The sequence below is a fragment of the Gobio gobio genome (genome assembly GCF_949357685.1).
Source record: "Gobio gobio genome assembly, chromosome: 15".
In the NCBI taxonomy this organism is placed as follows: domain Eukaryota; kingdom Metazoa; phylum Chordata; class Actinopteri; order Cypriniformes; family Gobionidae; genus Gobio; species Gobio gobio.
The window spans coordinates 9,841,292-9,863,053 of record NC_137108.1 but is presented as its reverse complement, the minus strand read 5'-3'; the positions used below and the strand labels follow the sequence as shown (position 1 = coordinate 9,863,053).

Genomic DNA, 21,762 nt, shown 5'->3' with positions numbered 1-21,762 from the left:
GGAAATGCTCCCAACCACTCTGGGGCACTCGGAGCGCTGTAAAGTTGCCACTGTTCTATAGATTTGGCAATCTTGCAAAGAAATCAATACCACAATTAGTTTTAACGGTATGTAGGCTAACCATTGTTTATCGATATTAAATATTCATTTAAAATCACCTACATGCATTATAGCTGCATATTTATGCTCGAGAATGCTTTGACCCGATACCACGGCGCTAAGAGAGCGTCTGCCAATTCCACCAATTGGTTGAAACGTATAATTTGTATGAATTAAAATAGCTTTTAACATTTAAAAACAGACATGTTAAAATTCCACAGCTTTATTGTATTGGTAAAACTGACTTAATAATGCACAAGACAACATTGGAATTTGAAAATTAAAAAAAAGTTAATTTAATTCATACAAATTATGTTTCAACTTGGTGGAATTGGCAGACGCTCCCTTAGCGCCATGGCCGCGGGTAAAAGCGTTCTTGAGTATAAATATGCAGCTATTATGCACGTAGGTGATTTTGAATTGATATTTCATGTCGATATACAACTGCACACTTAAAACTGATCGTAGTGTTTAAATATTTGTAAGATTGGCGAATCTATAGAACAATGCAAGGAAAACTCTGTTGTGTTGTGGCTATTTCGTTGTGTTGTGGATTTTTCGTTGTGTTGTGGCTTGATTTCGTTGTGTTGTGGCTTTTTCGTTGTGTTGTGGCTTCATTCCATTTATTTCGTTGTGTTGTGAACTTATGTATGTTTTTAAAATTTCGTTGTGTTGTGCACTACTGGGCCACCGTAGGGAACTCACCATTGGCAGGGCTCAATCCGAGAGGCAGGATAAACGGTTGTCTTTCAAATTCCCTCTGCACGCAATAGGATAGCTCTACAACCAACCAGAGCAGCGAAGAATGTGAAGCAGAGCTAGTTGATAGATTCAACTTTCACCGTATCCGGTCGGCAAAACTCCGAACACATCTTCCTTTCTTAAGAATGATTTCAGAGCCGTTCTTTGTTCTTTTCTCAAAGAAAAGCTTAACTCCAAGTCTTCGAGAGTCGCGGCCAAAGCCTATTCGAAAGACCGCTGTTCGCCAGCTTCTTTGTTTACAAGTAGCACTCGGAACCGCCGTAACTCTGCCGTCATTATGTTAAGCCCGCCCACCGACTCTATACACGATGTGATTGGCCTGACCAGAGTTTGGTTTTTCCAGCTCGCACGCCATCGGAGAGTTGCTAGACACCCAGGCTGCAAATTAGATTTCCTGCCGCTAGCGTGCGTCTAGATTTCTAGGCTAATAGTACAATGCATCACTTGGAGAAACTAACCAACTAGTTCTGAAGCCGTAGTAACATGGTCGCACCTCAGTCATTTGAACCGCATTGGTTCAACAATATAGGACTGTTGATAATGACATCAGGCGCAGGTGGAGGAGTAATAACTTCTTCAAATTAATCTATTTGAGATCTCTGAGATGTTAAAGCAACATGGCACTTGGTCTTGCTGTAACAAATATGACACCTGTTGCATGAAGCTAGCTGAACAAACTCTGAGTTTCAGAGTAGGTTTAGAGTTGACAAATCCAGATAAATCCAACCAGGCCCAGCTCCAGCTTTGAGATGCAGGGTGGGCCAAAGGAAATTCCTGGTGGGGCCAGACTTTCAACGTTATTTTTTCATTATTTTTTCACCCGTAACAAAACTTTTAATAACAAAAAAATGTATAACAAAAGAAGCAGGTCTTGAAAGGAAGTCTCTATATTTGCAGGGCTCAATGCAAAGGAGCCTTTCTAAAGGTTCATTCTGGTCCAGATTTTTACTTGGCCTGCAAAAATCTACACTGCAAAATAAGTATTATTAGTATTTTAATAAATATTAAGACAAGTAAACAATCAGTACTAAATAAGAACAAATGAACAAATTACAAGCAGTTGCACCAATAAATAGAATCAGGACTAGGGGGCCCTGGGCTTGAGTTAATGTTTGGGCCCTACATATGCTACAAATGACCTCAACTAGAACATCATGTAGCACAAAATACACAAAAATGTAAATATATTTTGAGGTTCCTAGAACAATTAATATGCAACATGCCTAGCCTAGTCAAAGAGTCGAGAGAAGATCAAAACCCTGAAATAACACAATAAAGCCGGAAATGAACAGTATTTTTAAATGTATTAAATGTCATATCTGTCCTCTTACGTCAGATCAAAATTTTACATCTTATTATAAAATGTAATGTAACCTTCACCCTTTAAATACTTTGGTCAGTTCAAGAATATTTTATGCAATTTTATATTTATACATATCATAAATTTATGTTATAAATATAAAGAACAAGAACTTAAATAATTTTTTTCACACATTCTGGTGACATTTCTGCCCCGCGATGGCAGTGAGACGGGAGAGAGCGCTGAAAACCCTTTGGATCGCATAGTTTAGTGGAAAAAGTCACAGAAACGATCACTCTCAAGAAATGACGCGTGAACATGAGAAGCAAAAGGGAACTGTCAGACGCGGCTCTCTGTGCGTGCTTTGGGTGTGCGAGTTCTTGCGCGTCTTTCCGCGAAATGGTTTAAAATCATCTTAATCAGAAAAAGAGTCTAAAATAAGGCTTTTTAAGATTTTTTTGATGACAAGTAACCAAAAACCATGATCTCTCTCAAAATCTGGAGCTGAAATATTGAAATCGGCTATTTGGCGTGGGGCCAGGGGTGGGCCAAGCTTTTGATTGGGTGGGCCAGGCCCATTATAATTCATATAACATAAATATAATAAATAATTAGTATCAAAAGATGACCAAAGATTTTGTGTCTAAAGTTTTTTCACTATAAACTGCTTTAATTTGGAACGAGAGATATAGGGGGAGTGGCTTTATTGCATCTTTACTTGCAGCTAATTGGTCCAGTTTGGGTTTGCAATCTCTAACCCATAATAAAACCTGCTCTGTAGTGTAAGTTACCATGGTGATGAACACTGCCTGAAAAAACAGAGTTTGTTGAACTTACCTGGGTAGCAACTGCAATGTTTTTCTTTTATGTCATTTTGCTTTATTTGATGTTTGATTCATCGCGGGTTCCCTCTTACGTCATAGCCTACTCTGGGGTTCCTTTACGCATTTATGCACATACACACTCCTCAAAAATACTGTTCACTGGTGATGCTAAAATATATAGACTGAAACATATATATTCAAATTGAATGAATGATATACTAAACACTGCATGTTAGCTTGCTTATTGTGCCCAAGAGCATGATCTATTTAAGTCAACTTGTCATACTATGACAAGAAACTATGCTTCTAACCACAGGTTGAGAGCTGTAGTTCCAACCATGTAAATGTGTGATGCTTTTTGCAAATGTTCACTGGGACTATGGTTTCGGGAAACAACAAATTGTTGAATTGTTGGCAACAACTGTAGCTGACTAACAGTGCTTTTGGGAAATGCACCCCAGGCTGGTTTTTGGACTATTTGTGGACATTATCACACTGACAGTGTAAACAGCCAATCGCATTGTCATGCAGGCACTTCCCATGACTTTTCGCCTGGTTACACTAAAATGTTGTAATTTGGAGTGCTGTATTTCTTCTTCTGTGCTGGCTGAGAGGTCATGATTTGTGTTTTCCAGAGAGTGGGCTGTGACAGGGTGCTGGGATCCAATGCCGTGCCGGATTTGTGTGGTATCTGCAAGGGCAACAACTCCACCTGCAAGATCTACAAAGGACAATACACCAAACAACATTATATGAGCCGTACGTGTCTTTATTCTCTGAACGCATGTACAATCTATGTCCGTATGAACAGCATTCTAACTAAGTATGGGGAAAATAATATCAATTTATGTGATTAATGCATTAAAGGGTCCTATGCTTTTTTTCGTTGGTGTGTAATATTGCTGTGAGCATGGAAAAAGGTCTGCAAAGTTTCCGCACTGTTTCTGAACTCCCTGAAAAACCTCCATTTAGAATTGAGTTTTCTTCTGGGAACGAACAAATCACAATATTCCTCATTCGTCAATAATTCCCAGCCAATGCATATGAAAAGGGGGGAGGGGCCTTGTTGAGTTGCCTTAGTAGTGTGTTAAAACCATAGACTGTAAAACAATGTGGACGTAGTGTCCGTGACGTCAACCATAGGTTTCTAAAGAGCAGTTTTTTAAGCCTCAAACCCGGCTGTTGCCATCTTGTCAGCGCGTCACTCCCGGATAACAGAAAATGGGCAAAGAGGTGGGACCCCCCCCCCCCCACACACACACACACACACACACACATACACAGTTGTCATGAGGGGCAAAATTAGATATATAGACCAAAAACACAATTTGTACCAGGCTGTAAACATGTTTTTTTCTGCTGTAAAGTTGGGCATTTTAACATGGAGCTCAATGAGATTCTGCCCCATTTTGGAGCCTGTCCCTAGCGGCCAGTTGATGAATTGCAGTTTAATTCACTTCCCTATTGGCTTCAAGAGAAACTGAAGGAGTTTGCCGCTTGGTTAAAACTTGCGGTTATGGTTAGGGGAAGGACATTTCCCAAACACGCTCTATGCGGTAGACCAATCCCAACACACACTCAATCAGAGCATTGCTCTTTTCAGTAGGTGGGGCTTCATAGAGACAGGAACTAAACAGAGTGTTACTGACAGACTGGGAAGAGAGGTGCTGCAATAATGTAAAATATGTGAAAAATAAGGTTTTTGAACATTCAAGCATGAAAACCTTTTCTAGTAGACTGCAAAAACAAAATCAAGATTTTAAAAAAAGGGCATAATAGGTCCCCTTTAAAATAATTAATGCAATTAGAGTTTATTTTTCCACTTTCTTCCTTCCTAAACTAGCTATGCTAATGTATTTTAAATACATTTGCAGGTAATATGCAGTTTAGATCTGGCTTTTAATTATACTGTAATGTTGAATGGCTATAATAATTACTTAATTTATTGGAACTTAATATAAAGTGAACAAAAATATATATTTACTTTAAAAAATATTTAAAATACAACATATTTACTTATATTATATATTTTTTTTTAATACTGTCTTATGTTATTTCTACAATAATATGGAGATTCATTGTGAAAATATATTTATGCTTTCAAATTAGAATGTTAGGTGCAATTATTCTCAAATACAGAAATCTGTGTATGTAGTTATTTTTTATTTTTATTAACAACCCTAATTCTAACCAAGATGGTACCTCATAAGTGACTCATAAGGAAATTACCTGTGAAATAATTGTGTGTATGTCATTCAAAATTTAACAATAAGCAAAACATGTAAAAACATTTAAAAATATTGGTATAGTCTAATAAAAAATAAAATAAAAATTGAATTTCTGCAATGTCTCTTGTGTAGAGTACTACCGTGTGGTGACCGTACCGGCAGGAGCGCGAAGTATCCGTGTGACGGAGCTCAACTCCTCCAGCTCTTATCTGGCCCTGAGGAACCTGCAGAGGAAGTATTATCTGAATGGACGCTGGACAGTGGACTGGCCTGGACAACACACCATTGCTGGGGCTGTGTTCGACTACAAGAGACCCTACAATCGTCCAGAGAGCCTCACCTCCACCGGACCCACTAATGAGACGCTGGTGGTTGAGGTAGTAGTTGCCTAACTTTTTTTATATTCCATAATTATGTAACTGGTCAATTACATTCTTTAGAATAACAAATTTTTCTATGTATTCAGTTTTATTGCGCTCTGTAATAAGTTTGCCCTCATTGGCACTCTCCGTGTCTATTGAGAGAGCGCTGGGCTGGTGTGTCATACTGCTTGTCAGAGTTATAGTGTAAAGTGTGCATCTCATCTACACTGAAATATCTAACATAGATTTATTGAGATTTATTTACATTCTTCTTTCAGACGAATACAATCAGAGTTATAAAAAAAAAAAAAAATCCTGGCTTTTCCAAGCTTTATAATGGCAGTGAATGGCTGTTTCTGTTTTGAAGTCCATAAAAGTGCATCTATCTATCATATAACTGCTCCACACCGCTCCGGGGGGTTAATAAAGGCCTTCTGAAGTGAAGCGATGCGTTTGTGCCAGAAAAATATCCACATTTAAAACTTTACAAACTGTAATCTCTAACTTCCGCTAACTGTCGTACGCGTTCCAGCGTATGACGCATTCCAGCGTATGACGTAGGACACAGGCACAGAGAATAGAGCAAAACAAAACTTGGTTCTCGCGAGAACTAGCATATTCTCACCGGAGCATCCTACGTCTCTCGTGAACGCACGTATGACAGTTAGCGGAAGTTGGAGATTATAGTTTGTAAAGTTTTAAATGTTTATATTTTTCTTACACAAACCCATGGCTTCGCTTCAGAAGGCCTTTATTAACCCCCCGGAGCGGTGTGGAGCAGTTATATGATGGATAGATGCACTTTTATGGACTTCAAAACAGAAATAGCCATTCACTGCCATTAAAAAGTTTGGAAGAGCCAGGACATATTTTATATAACTCTGATTGTATTCGTCTGTGGGAAAAATCATATACACCTAGGATGACTTGAGGATGAGTGGGGTCATTTTCATTTTTGGGTGAACTATCCCTTTAAGTAGTTTGACTGCCAAATCAAAGTCAAAATATCAGAGAATTTGACCTTTTTATGACAAGACAAGGACAGTTGGAATATGCAATGTGGTGTGACTTCCCAAAAACTTAATGATAGTAATTAATTAATAATTCATGCTAATTGAAAATATGCTTGAAAATATATATTTATTTGAGTTTATTTTTATTTTTATAATGCTTAAAATGTGTTTATTGAAGGTGTAAGGACATTTTTTTCAAGGTGTAAGGAAAATATGTTAATACTTTCACTGAAAAACATCACATGACATTAGCTATGTTTCCATCCACCTATTTTATGTGCATTTTGGGATATCGCATTAAAAAATGCTGAATGGAAACGCCTAGATGTGCATTAATTCTAAAAATGTGCATAAAAAACGTATGCGCTCGTTTGAGTCGGATAAATGTTCTATCCGATACGAAAACATGCACATAAACTACGATGGAAATGCATTTACCGAATAAATTCCTTGATGCACATTAAAAAAAATCATGTGACTTCCGCGATGTAACAGCATAACTGTACTAACCAGCGGAAAAATCTTGTTTGCAAAGCATCTGAAATGCTGTTTTGGTCATTCAGAAGTCTGTTGTCAATGATGCTCTGTATATTTCCATCCTAGAACTGTCTTACATGACTGCGTTCCCAAACAGCAGCATCTGCCTCTGAAAGCTAGACAAGTTTATTGAGATGCACAAGTTTCTCTGAGACGCAAATAATTTATTATATATGAAAATGATTATATATGGATGAAAACGGTGCTTTATTCACCAATGTTGTATGCGATATTGCAATTTTGCGCATAAGTTACATTCACAAATTTGGATGGAAACACAGCTACAGTTAGAATTGCTGAATTCAAAATTAAAGGGCTACTTCACCACTGGCAAAATGGGCTTTCAATAAAACTTGGCTGCCTATACAGTAGAAAGGGTTTTTTTTTTTTTTTTGGTGCTACCTGACTAAAAATAACTGAGAAAAAAAGCCTGTTGCCTTTCCTTTTTGTCAAATAGGTAGGAAAACTTCAACACCCATAATGATTTTATAAATCTTTGAGCCTTAACAGAGTCAAATACCGCCTTGCTTTAGTAGGAAATACTTCTTAGCAAACTTATGGTCACAATGGTGTTGACTTGTATTGTTCCTGGGTGCAAGAATTCAAAGAGTAAAAGTTTAGTGGAAGTTACTTTGGGTTTCCATTGAAGGATCCAGTGCACTGTAGGCAGTGGCTAAAGGCTGCAAAGAATAAATATGGCGAGACGGAAAATCTGATAAACCTCTGTGTTTGTAGTCAACTTCAAACTGGATGACCACGAACACAGTGTTTAGGCCAAGTGGAGGGGAAAAACTAAAAGAAAATTTAGTTTTGACAGTTTCGCCTGACCTCCCGAAGCAAAATGCTATCACATATAGGTCAGAAAGCTGTTTCCAAAGTGTGTTCAACATGAAGCTGATATGGGGATACAAAAAAGCAGAAATATAATCTGTAGTTTTCACAAAAGCCCTGGAGTTGTGAAAAGATTTGCTGAAAAATAAAGATGCATTTCTCGGTCCAGGTAACACGGAAAACGAGTAAACATTGTTAATTTACATATACTACCGACAATGTAACAATACAAAGCGGGTTGAAAATTGGCAAAGTTACACTTTAAATTATATATATATTTTTTTTTACCTTAAAACCATATGAAACCAACATGAACTACCAACATAAAACAGTACTACGCTCATGTGTTTTAACTTCAATTATTTCTTTATTTTGTGGACTTTTATATGTAATTGACTCTTATATCATGCAGATGTTCTTGTTAATATACAAAATGGAATTATGGTTAAAAACCACCTGCATTTAATACATTGATGTGAAATGTTCTAATAGCAGGAGACATTGTTCAGCGACTCAGCATGTGGGAATCGTTCTGTCGTAAAACAAAGGAGTCAGTGTACTCATTTTCCTCAAGAAATTAATAAAGAATGTATGAGTTTCAATAAGGTTCATTAGGTCTTGTATGTTTCTCCTTGCACAGGTTCTCTTGCAGGGCTGGAACCCAGGAATTCAGTGGGAGTACACACTTACCAAAGACCATACAGAGAGACGGAGCCAGCCGAGACACAACTACACGTGGGCCATCATTCGCTCGCAGTGCTCAGCCACCTGTGCAGGAGGTACTGCATCAGTCTGAACAAAACATACTGCTAGTAGATGCTGATGGCCAGAACTTATACTGCAACAACATGCTAATCTGTTAAACACTTAAACCACACAGATCTTTTAGAGCTTCTGCGAGTCTGTAATTCTGGTCCAGCTCAAGCTCATGATGATGCCCCGGTTATCGCAATACACTTCAAATCATTCATATGGACTGATTACATTTACACATGTTCATTATAAAATGCATATGCACAGAAAACAAATCTGATTTGAATATTGATATTTATTGATGCATGAGTTTATATTGTGTATATAGTATGATTATATTTACATTTATGCATTTGGCAAATACATTTATCTTGCATTGCATTCAAGGTAGTGCATTTTATAGGTTCATGAATTCCCTGAAAATCCAACCCATGACCTGGGCAATGCAAGCGTCTGCTATACTATTTTAAAACATTATTCCCTGGAAATCTAGACATCCGTCCAAGCTCTACTTGGCACATTCATAAGAGTTCATGACAGAAGCAACAATATCAGATTTGTCAACAAATCCTTCTGAACCAGACTATTTAAAGGGTTAGTTCACCCAAAAATGAAAAATTAGCCCATGATTTACTCACCCTCAAGTCATCCTAGGTGTATATGACAATCCAAGCATTTTAATGGCAGTGAATTGTTTTCCATAAAAGTGCATCTATCCGTCAAATAACTGCTCCGCACTGCTCCGGGGGGTTAGTAAAGGCCTTCTGAAGCGAAGTGGCGTGTTTGTGTAAGAAAAATATCCATATTTAAAACTTCATAGACTAAAATAATTAACTTACGCCGGATTGCCGTACGCATCGATTTATGGCGAAAGTAACTCCTGACCATTGAACCCTTGACGAATGACGTATTGACGAACGCAGAAGCTATAAGGATAGAGCAAGACAAAACACTGGTCATGAATTAGAGTCTTAAATGAGAGCGTTTAAAGAGAAATTGTGGAGGATTTTGACATAAGAGAAGAGGGGCTTGAGTTTGTTTCCCAGCCCGATCCGCGAGAGGCGCCAAAGCTTGCGATGCTCCTATACTCCTATACATATACGCGTCAGGGGTTACTCTTTTGCCGTAAGTCGAATTGCGTACGGCTTTCCGCTGGAAGTTAGTTATTTTAGTCTAAAAAGTTTTAAATATGGATATTTTTCTTACACAAACGTGCCACTTAGCTTCAGAAGGCCTTTATTAACCCCCCGGAGCCGTGTGGAGCAGTTATATGATGAATAGATACACTTTTGTGGATTTTTAAAAACGAAACAACAATTCACTGCCATTATAAAGCTTGGAAGAGCCAGGACTTTTTTAATATAACTCATATAATAGAATGTCATATACACCTAGGATGGCTTGAGGGTGAGTAAATCATGGGCTAATTTTCATTTCTGGGTGAACCTTTAATGAATCCGTTGATTCAGTTCAGAAAATCAATGATTTTTCTCAAATTTTAAATAAGTAATGAATCAAAAATCAGCCTGTGATCCTTTTTGAAAAATAAGTGCACTGTATTGTGTTTACTTCAAATCTTAAAAGTACTGTATATTGTTTTTAATTGTGCTTGCAGATAATATAATAATATACATAATTGAATGATAATAAAATAGAATGCCACTTATGTGTACTTAAAGGGACTTTCATGCTTCCTAAAAAATGTAAGAAAATTTTAAAATTTAGAAAATTAAAAGTTTTACTTTACAGTACATTTTAAAACATCTTTTTAGTAATAATTTTGTTGTGCTTTTAAGAAGTGTACTTATTTTGAAGTGTTGGCTAACATAGCACATGTAAAGTACTTGTTGTAAAAGTAATTTTAACTGTAGTGTGTAATTCAATATTACAAGATAAAGAACGCTGGCGAGGAAAGAGTTAAGCATATTCTTTAAAAATATACAGTATATAGTTTCCATAATAAAGGTGTGGCTGTAATGATCGCACAAAGACGAGGAATAAAACAAAAACAGTCTTTAATAAATCCAAAAGGGAACACTCAGGAGATCACACAGAGTAATAGAAAACAACCACATTACTAAAAACGGCACGGTACAATGAACAGACAGAACTCAGGGTTTAAATACACAGGAAGAGGTAATTAACAGAACTAGGAACAGGTTTGGGGTTAATTTACAAGCAATGAAATTAACTAGGGACACAGAACACAGGAAAATAGGGAAAACCAAAAATCAATAATAATAAAACATAATATAACCATTACAGTACAACAGGTATGCTTGTGCTTCTTTTTAAGGGGTTCTGCAAAACATGTCGTACTTTTTTATTAATTACATATGTAAATGCAGTCATAATCAATTCAAATGATCTAAGTGAAACCTACTGTTCCCATTCAGTCGGTCACGTTCGACGTACGTCGGACGTACCGACGAATTGGGATCACTTCTGGGAGCCCCTATCAGCTTCGAGCTATCTAGAACCGGCCAATGAACAATTGGCGTGCGAGATTTGCATCTCGCGCCCCGCCCCGCGCCGCGGGTATAAACAGGAAGCGAGAGTGAATGCACGCTGTCATTCACTTCGGAGCCACACAGGCATATGAAGGACTCACTCATCTTCACAGACGAGTATTTTCGCTGCTATCAAGCAAGAGAACTACAGACCGGAGAGAACCAGAGGAGGACGCGTGTTGGAGGAACGGCACCTTTCAGCGGGACCGCGCTGACTCATCGAGCTGCCTCTGAGAAAACAGAGAAAACTGCTGTTATCACAGCAACCCTGTTGGTCTGGGTAGGGCGTTTTCCTGTCTGAGTACAGGCACGGGCTGCACTACAATCCCGTGCGCTGTCGCGGTTCCCCTGAGTGCTTCAGCACAGAGCGTTTTTCTCACAAAAAGAGCTTCACGGGTGACGTGCCGTCTTTTTCAAGATGTCTTACCACCCGTGCGTTTCTGGATGCGGTCGTTCCCTGTCCCCTGCTGACGGTCACAATCGCTGTCCCCTGAGATGGCTGCTATGCTTGCCCGGGTTGGGCTCGAGTGGAACCGCTTGGCACCCCTGGGACTTCCGTATGTTGTGCTGCCCACGGCCAGCCCATACGTGTATTCTCCACATGTTAACTCCCTCTGGGCATGATGTGGCTTCCGCAGCTGCCTTCACAGGCACGCTTTCCCAGCGTTATCCAATACAGTCAGCTGAATGGGTCTTGCGGAACAGCAGCTTGGACTCTCCCTGCGTGAACTTTCCCGCCCGCATCAGATCGGGGTCTGAGGGGCTCATCGCTGGGCGCTGGAAGTGGTAGTAACTATGGCGTTTTCCATAGGGGATCCCAATTCGTCGGTACGCCAGACGTACGTCGAACGTGACCGACTGAATGGGAACGTCTCGGTTTCGTATGGTAACCCTCGTTCCCTGAAGGAGGGAACGGAGACGTATGTCCCGTCGCCACAGTTGCTGTACCATCACTGCAGGTTGAGCCATAACGTGTGGCTCCTCAGTGAAAAACAGCGTGCATTCGCTCTCGCTTCCTGTTTATACCCGCAGCGCGGGGCGGGGCGCGAGATGCAAATCTTGCACGCCAATTGTTCATTGGCCGGTTCTAGATAGCTCGAAGCTGATAGGGGCTCCCAGAAGTGATCCCAATTCGTCGGTACGTCCGACGTACGTCTCCGTTCCCTCCTTCAGGGAACGAGGGTTACCATACGTAACCGAGACGTTTCTTTTATTAAACACTTGCTCAGTCTTTTCTCAAGCGTATCTGACAGCCTGTGGCAGGTGTAACTCTATAGTTTGCGTTATTAGTGCTGACATGGGCTGTACCCTCCCGCTCTTCCACACCAGACCTGACATTAGCCTCTGTTGGTTTTATGTTCATATCAGTTGTGGATTCATGTTTTGGTTTTGTCAAGTCTTGTTTGTCATTTACACTATATTGCCAAAAGTTTTGGGACATCTGCCTTTACATGCACATTAAATTTAATGGGATCCCATTCTTAATCCGTAGGGTTTAGTATGGAGTTGGCCCACCCTTTGCAGCTATAACAGCTTTAACTCTTCTGGGAAGGCTTTCCACAAGGTTTAGGAGTGTGTTTGAATATTTGACCATTCTTCTAGAAGCGCATTTGTGAGGTCCGGCACTGATGTTGGACGAGAAGGCCTGGCTCAGAGTCTCTGCTCTAATTCATCCCAAAGGTCTCTGTGCAGGCCAGTCAAGTTCCTCTACACCAAACTCGCTCATCCATGTCTTTATGGACCTTGCTTTGTGCACTGGTGCGCAGTCATGTTGGAACAGGAAGGGGCCATCCCCAAACTGTTCCCACAAAGTTGAGAGCATGAAATTGTCCAAAATGTCTTGGTATGCGGAAGCATTAAGAGTTCCTTTCACAGAAACTAAGCAACCCCTGAAAAACAACCCCACATCATAATCCCCCCTCCACCAAACTTTACACTTAGCACAATGCAGTCAGGCAAGTGCCATTCTCTTGGCAACCGCCAAACCCAGACTCCTCCATCGGATTGCCAGACAGAGAAGCGTGATTCAGAGATCACCACTGCTCTAGTGTCCAGTGGCGGCGTGCTTTACACCACTGCATCCAACTCTTTGCGTTGCACTTGGTGATGTAAGGCTTGGATGGAGCTGCTCGGCCATGGAAACCCATTCCATTAAGCTCTCCACGCACTATTCTTGAGCTAATCTGAAGGCTACACAAAGTGTGCCGAAAGTTGGCGAATTCTGCGCACTGTGCGCCTCAGCATGCACTGACCCCGCTCTGTGATTTTTAAGTGGCCTGGCTGAGTTGCTGTTGTTCCCAATTGCTTCCACTTTGTTATAATGTCACTAACAGTTGACCGTAGAATATTTAGTAGTGACAAATGGACTTATTGCACAGGTGGCAATATCAGGGTACCACGCTTGAATTCACTGAGCTCCTGAGAGTGACCCATTCTTTCACAAATGTTCGTAGAAGAAGTCTGCATGCCTAGGTGCTTGATTTTATACACCTGTGGCCATGAAAGTGATTGGAACACCTGAATTCAATGATTTAGAGGGGTGTACCAATACTTTTGGCAATATAGTGTATATTAGCACAGATGTTCACCTTGAAAAAAGAAAAAAAAACATTTACATGCTGAATTGACATATGTTGTTTGTGTTCTTTCCTCAGGTCAGATGGTCACTAAATCATCCTGCTACAAGGATCTGAGAGTTCAAGTGAACACGTCTTACTGTAACTCTCGAACTCGGCCATCCACTGGTGTGGCGTCCTGTAACACACAACCCTGCCCCTCAAGGTAACTTCATCACTGATCTCCTCTCGTCTGTTTAAACATTGTGGGCTGGGATTTTAAAGTGTTTCTAGAGAAAGGAACCAATGTTATTTTAGTATTACTTAAATACTATTTTAGCTTTTATTAATATTAATATTAATTTCAGTTTAAATTGTTTAAGTTTACACTTTAAAAATGATGTGTTGCCTGTGTGTGCAACCGTCAATTTCAAATGTAACGTCAACTTCAAATGAAATTATGTGCAACCAACAAACTATATATATATATATATATATATATATATATATATATATATATATATATATATATATATATATATATATATATATATATATATATATATATATATATATATATATATATATATATATATATATATATATATATATATATATATATATATATATATATAATGTATATATATATATATGTAAGGAATAATTGACGACGGGCCGTTGAATTATTAGAATAATAATGCACACCCGAGGTGGTGATGCGGTCACGACGCGAAGCGGAGTCAATTCCCAGATTTCCCGGAGTCAATTATTCTGCTTATTCTACGGTTACCACACCTCAAGACATCGATCCGAGTATATATTTAAAGGGATTCGTCCGGTTTTTGTACTTAAATCGCTATTGTGACTAGGACTATTTCTTCCACGTCTCATCCAACGGCTCTTTTGCTAGTTCCGAAACATAATTTTAAAGCTGTTATTTGTCTGTTTTTGGAATGTCTGTTTTTGTTTTGGTCTGTGCAATACACACGTTGCCAGTTTACCCAATAGTATTTCGACACCACAGGTTGCCAGTTGGCGGAAAACCGCGAATTGCTCCCATGGAAGCCGGCAAACAAACTGGGTCAGAGATCGCGGATTATACCCGACCTAAAAAGCCTCGTCATCCATCTAAAAATCTCTATGAACGGAAGCACATTAAAACGCGGACAAATCAACTCATCAACTTAGTGTGTACCTGAGTCTCCTCGCCTTCCATTGGCAATTAAGCTCGTTCCTGTTGCGTGTCCTCAAACTGGCAACCCACGTGAGCATCGAGTCTAGAGGAGGGGGCGGGGCAAACAAGATTTGAATTTGGACTACAGTAGGCCTACCCATTTCAACCGCTAGCTGTCATTCTAACATACAGCACATTTAAAACTGCAGTGAACCAAAAAATCAAAAACATAGTTTGAATCGTTGGCATTCCTGACGTCACAAACTACCTTGTGACCAATTACGTCAATGTGTGATCGTCAACAAGTGGATCTATGCATATTCATAGAACCGTGTATATTAAATGAGGCAAGGGTGTAGAGTTACATTGAAGCTATTTTAAGGCATGAAGAATTTTGGTGATCAAATTTTAAGGGATAAAATTATTGACTACGGGGATTTTAAATTTTTTTATATATTAACATTATTTATACATCATTAAACTTTTTTTTTCTGAAACATTTTAGTTGGAGATTCGTCTAACATTTTTTTTATAGTTTAAGAGTGTTCAAAGAACATAACGTTTGAAGAATGATCAAATGGAATGTCCTCTTAACATTCACATAACCAAGAAAAAAACGTTTCTACATTTAAAATTCTCGGAACATTCAGAAATAACGTTTTCATAACTTAATGGGAACGTTAGCAAAACATTAGAACATATGTTCATTGTGCTCATAGTCGGGGAGCCAAAGTCTCAAAAGCTCAATAAAATGGGTTGAACCTGACATGGTCTGCCATACTTTTTATTTGTGTTTTTTCTGTTAACTTTGACCCTAAGAACCAATAATTGGAGGGTCTGCTCTGCCGGAAATATCGCGAAAAAAAATTGTGGCCATTTTCATGTATGCACCCTTTATTTTTATCAGAAAAATGTGAAAAATGACTTTTTTCCTCAAATCCTCAGTGGGTTGGGTAGGCTGTCAATAAATGCATTCCAGATACACAGAACACATGTGCTGACAACATCCACTGAAAAAATAACTCTTAAAACACATTTCTACTTGATTTTGCATCAATTTAATGCAAAAAAATAGGCATTTTCTCACTTTTTTTCTAATATTTCAATCTTTACTTTATTGGCAATCAACTATTCCCCCAAGTTATGACATCAGTCAATATGCCATTCTTTTCACCAAATAGTATACTCATTCCACAGAAAAATGTATAAAAATCCAATCAAAATCAATGGATCTGTGATGATTTCACTACTAGTTGGCGATCAACAAGCTCAGAACCTCAATAGAATTTTAAGCTACTCTCAAAATTATGAAAAACATGCTGGATATTTAGCATCACTTATGATCTTAGTAATTTGAATGAGTTTGGAACAGCCAACAAACGGTAACCAACGGTTACCAACGGACTTCGAAGCTGCTCATCATTGTCTGTGGTATGTGACAGGTCTGCCCCAGCATTTTGGGAAAAGAACGGTAGGCCTAATATGGATATTGTAATGGTAATTAACTGAAAGGACCACGCCAGTCTTCAAACAAGTATTTTTCTGTTGATTCCTCATCCCAAACGTATCCCTGTAGCAGCAGCAGAATTCATTCTCTACTAGTTTACTTAGCTATTCTAGTTTACTTATCCATCCTTCAGGAAGTTCCTGAGGTTTGTTTTCGGGGGGTGAAGCATACCATTATTAGGTTCTTTAGTTTGGCCTGGCTTTTCCCCCTTGCATGTTCACCAAGTGCATGGATGCAGCTCTGGCTCCAACTGAGTCTCAGAGGCATCCGTGTACTGAACTACATCGACGACTGGCTCATATTGGCCCAGTCGCGAGTAGTGGCAGTTCGGCATTGAGATGTCATCCTTGGCCTTCTTGGCACATAAATTGCCTTAAAATGCTGGCGGTCTACAAAGCTCTGAGGAGCTTTTTCCCGGACCTCCGCGGCCACCATGTCTCATATCTAATTCATCAAGGGGGTCTGAGGTCGCAGTGGTCAGCCCTCTATGCAGACTGGCACACCAGATCCTCCTGTGGTCCCAAGGGAGACTGTTGAGCGATATATGTCCCCGGGGACCAAAATCAGGGAACAGACGTCCTGTCAAAGCAGGGGCTGAGGCCTGGGGAGTAGCGACTTTACCCAGAGGTGGTGAAAGCCATGTGCGAGAGGTTCGGCCCAGTGGAAGTGGATCTGTTCGCGTCTCGAGAGACATCCCACTGCCCTCTGTGGTTTTCTCTCAAGTGCAGACGTGGCTGCTGCGTCTATGCATTTCCCCCGTTCACTCTGCTCCCGGGAGTCTTGGAGCGGGTCTGCCAAGAAGTGATCAGCCTACTTTTAATAGCAACCTGCTGGCCGACCCAGGTATGGTTCTCGAACATCGTAGCACTGCTAGCAGGCCTCCCGTCTCAGGCAGGGGGCACAATATTTCACCCCTGGCCAGAGCTGTGGAACCTTTGGGTCTGGCCCCTGAGGGGGCCTGGTACCTAGAGGCGGGCCTATCGGCATGTGTAGTTGAGACCTTACTCAGCTCCAGGGCTCCTTCCACGAGGAGATAGTACAGCATGAAGTGGAATGTGTTTTCCACTTGGTGTAGAGAGCGTTAGGTGGACCCAGTCAATTGCCCAGTGGCTTCAGTGCTGGAGTTCGTCCAAGATGGTTTCTCCGCCGGTCTTACCCCATCCACACTTAAGGTGTACGTGGCTTCCATTGCAGCTTTCCACTCGTCTGTAGGTGATGGGCCTCGGGGTAAGCACCATTTGGTTTTATGTTTCCTCCATGGAGCTCGGAGGATGAGGACTGTGACTTAGTCCAGAGTCCCAACTTGGCATCTGGCAGTGGTTCTGGAAGGGTTGTCTGCGGCTCCCTTCGAACCGAGTCAGATGAGGCAAAGAACCTGACCTTTAACCCTCTCGAGTCGGCAATCACGCCGGGGTGATTGGCTTGCTTTTTTTCTTATCAGTGCCAAAGAGACTCAAATAACTGTCGTTTTTTATCATTCAGGCAAGTGTCATACATCATTATAATCTGTTAAATTCTATTTTTTTTTACTACAGTCACAATAAAAACAAATGGTTGTGCTTTTTGCAAAATAAAGAAATCAAACATGATGCGCAATCTGCAGCCTCTCTGTCAAAGACGTTCATTCAGATAGTCTTCAGAAAATGACCTCTATCTTATTAAATACTTGTCTGGCAAACATGAGCCATAAGTCTAAAGAAACGCTGAAATGTCAGGTTTTAAACACTGTAAACCAAATCAAAAACAAATATTCTGTGTTTATGTAATCCGTTTGAAAGCAGATCGATGTTAGTTGTTCCTGAGCGGCTCATTATAGACTAATGCGACCACGGCCACGAAGCATGCGCTCTATTGAGATTCAAATACTGAGGCGACGCCCACACACACATCAGCTCAAACACATTGTGCACGAGGGCGCACTGAAGAAGATATCTTCTTCATGCATGATATATATCTGCATGATATATATCATGCATGATATATATATACCTGACATATATATGATATATATATGTCAGGTATCACCATGTGACATTGACATAAACAGCTTCCAGAAATCGCTCTAACAATGTTAGACTAACATGCAGATAGACAAGTTTGAAGATAATAAACACACAATTGCAACAATATATGGCTTATCTGTGTTATTTATACCATGTTGGGTGTTTTCATAATAGATTATATATATAATGCAATGCAACTCGAGCTTTAATAATTATGCAGAATATTGTAAAATATATTTTCTGTCTGATTTTTTGATCCAAAGCCAAATGAGATCACATAAGGTTATTTAAAACAATTGGTGTAATAAATCATAAATTATAGTTTAATAAATCATAAATTCTTGTGGCAGAGAATATAGATCCTTTGTTCTGTTGCTCTCTGTCACATATGCCTACCTGCAGCTCATTCATTATGCAGCTCATTAATGCGAGTCCTTTGTTATCTCAGGTGCTATCTCATCATTATTCATTAGATACCACGCCTCCTCGCATATTGGCTTTGTGAAGAGAAACTGTCTTACAAATTTTAAATCAGTGTATTGTTTTATGTGAATGAGTAGGCTCAATGATTCTCACATCAGTATAAAGAAAAAACTCTATGCAAATACAGACAGGAGTCAAAAGTCTTGGGAACAGATACCTATTGTGTGTTTTGAGGCCTTAATTTTAAAACAAATTTTTTTGTTTTTTCAAAATCTGTGCATAAACATTTTTCTCTCAAAAATACAAGCATGTACATACATGTTGCTCACATATTATAGTAGCCCAGTTTGTGCTGAATACAGTGTAATTACACGTTTGCCATTAATGTGTTTATAAGCAACTGAAAAAATACAAATGTCAGAGCATGTCAAAACTTCTAAAGGGCCCCAAAACAGCTCAGACTCCTAGGGGTTAAGGTGGCCTTTCTTCTTGCTATCACTTACTGAGGAGGGTGGGGGACCGGGGTCGGTTACGCCAACTTGCCTGGAGTTTGCCCCTGGCGGAGTTAAGGCCATCTTACTTCCAAGGCCGGGCTATGTGCCCAAGGTGCCATCGAGTGTGGCACGGTCAGTGGTTCTTTAGGCCTTCCATCCTCCACCTCACGTGACGGTGGAAGAAAGGAGACTTCACCTGCTCTGCCTGGTCAGAGCAGAGTTCTGGAAAAAAGAGTTTATCTGGAGAAGTCTTCACAGTGGAGGAAGTCAGACCAGTTGTTGGTGTGCTTTGGCTCATCCAAGAAAGGGCTGCCTGCGCCAAAACAGACAATCAGTAAGTGGATTGTCCAGGCTATAGCCACGACTTATCAGGTGCGTAATTTGCCTTCACTGATAGCCGTGAGGGCTCATTCCAGAGACATGGCATCCTCTGTGGCCCTCCTTTCTGGAATCTCGCTTCAGGAGGATCTGCGAGGCAGCCGGGTGGGCCACCCCGCACACCTTCATTAGATTCTACAATCTGCAACTCCCTGCGACGCCTGGCGCTAGGGTGCTCGCGTCCTAAGTGTGCCTGGGTTCCAGCTTCACACTAGGGTGGGCGTGATTCTCGTGTGGCCTAGTGGGTATTCGTTCCCCAAAGTGTCGTTAGATGCAGTGCGAGTTCCCTCGAAAGGGAACGTCTCGGGTTACAACTGTAACTCTTGTTCCCTGAGAAGGGAATGAGACGCATGGAGCGTCTGCTTGATCGCAATGCTTAGGAGCATCCCCAAAGTGTCGTTAGATGCAGTGTCTCGTTCCCTTTTCAGGGAACAAGGGTTACAGTCGTAACCCGAGATGATTTCTTTCACCTGAATGCACAATATTTCCCATTTTTCTGAGGAGGAATACTTTGTGGCACACACAATGTTGTGCGAGGTACACAGATCGTAAAACTGTTGACCAGACGAGGAAAAAAGTTGAAAAGCCAGAAGTCAAGCTCTTTCATCCAGCTCATTTCAATTATTCCATGGTGACAATGCGGGCAGATCAGTAAAGCATGCACGACCAGGGGGAATAGATCCCTCATTTTGATCGCCACTTATGACAGACAGAATGTTTGGGAAAAAGCAAACAAACTTGAAGAGGAAGCGATACTACACAAGATTTGTGGTCCTGATGGAAACAAGTGTACTGATATAATTGCTGAGGTCTTCCGGTAACACAAGGAATGCATGACCAACTACCTGACAAAGCGTCTTCGTTCACAGGAAAGGACTAGTACTGCCACCACTCCATATGATGCTGCACTGAACCAATCTATCATATCTAGGATAGATGAGCCCTTTTTCAAAGAGCCATATTCTTAGTTACAGCTTTGAGGGATGAATTCTGTAAATACTTGGAAAGCCATGGAGTTCAGAATGTTACCTCATACAGATGTCAGTCCTTGATTGCCCGCCTTAGAAGGCACAATGAAGTAGGTGGCAATTGTAAAATAATGGTTGTTCCACAGAAAGTATGTTCTAGCCTGAATGTTCCAGCAGAAATTAATGTTGGCTGCATGCTCTCAAATTTGAAGGAACTTTAAGGGTTACTTCAGTGATTTAGCATTAAGCTTTGTATCAGTAGAAACCCGGTAGTATATTCAAATTATGGTACTTTCCCCCTCATATCCCCCTGAGACGAGAGAATTATGGATTTTATTTCTGGAAAAAATCCTCAGATGATGCAAATATCTGAGTTGACACCAGATGACACCATAGTCTCTTCCTACAACACTGCAAAGAGAATATGGAAGGACCTCCAAAACCAATGTAAGCAGATCCTGAAGGAAGCAAGAGAAGCCAGAACAGCTCAAGCCAGTGGAAGTCAGCAGATGCCTGGAAGTATGACTGAAGACCCGTCACTGCAGCTAGAGATATCATACCTAGAGACGCATCCCGAAGAGTGAGCTCTAACCTGTATAACCACCTGGCATGGATGATAACAGATGCAACTCCACAGTTAGGTGAGGACGACCGGGTGAAAGTCAGTCCTAAGCAGCAAGAACAAGTTCTCAACCTTGCCCAGGATGTCTGCCAAGCAGTTGCCAAGATCACAACACTCTTCCATTGGGAGAACAGGGTTATGTTGAAATTAAAAAAGATGCCTAGACCATGATGTTTAATAATGTGGACATTAACAACCATGTTAAATATCCAGTATGTCTATCGGAATTTTGAGAGTAGCCTAAAATGCTATTGAGGTTCTGAGCTTGTTGATCGCCAACCAGTAGTGAAATCATCACAGATCCATTGATTTTGGTTGGATTTTTATAAATTTTTCTGTGGAATGAGTATACTATTTGGTGAAAAGAATGGCATATTGACAGATGTCATAACTTGGGGGAATAGTTGATTGCCAATGAA

General features: G+C 40.3%; 1 protein-coding gene across 1 annotated transcript in view; it reads left to right on the top strand.

Annotated features, from left to right (window-relative positions):
- Nucleotides 1-21,762, top strand: part of adamts16 (ADAM metallopeptidase with thrombospondin type 1 motif, 16) — a 125,109-nt gene that overhangs the window by 63,667 nt on the left and 39,680 nt on the right. The window contains exons 15-18 of the mRNA XM_079837961.1: nucleotides 3,621-3,744; nucleotides 5,346-5,590; nucleotides 8,597-8,735; nucleotides 13,874-14,000. Coding sequence (XP_079694087.1) covers nucleotides 3,621-3,744; nucleotides 5,346-5,590; nucleotides 8,597-8,735; nucleotides 13,874-14,000 — 635 coding nt within the window. The remainder of the gene's footprint in view (nucleotides 1-3,620; nucleotides 3,745-5,345; nucleotides 5,591-8,596; nucleotides 8,736-13,873; nucleotides 14,001-21,762) is intronic.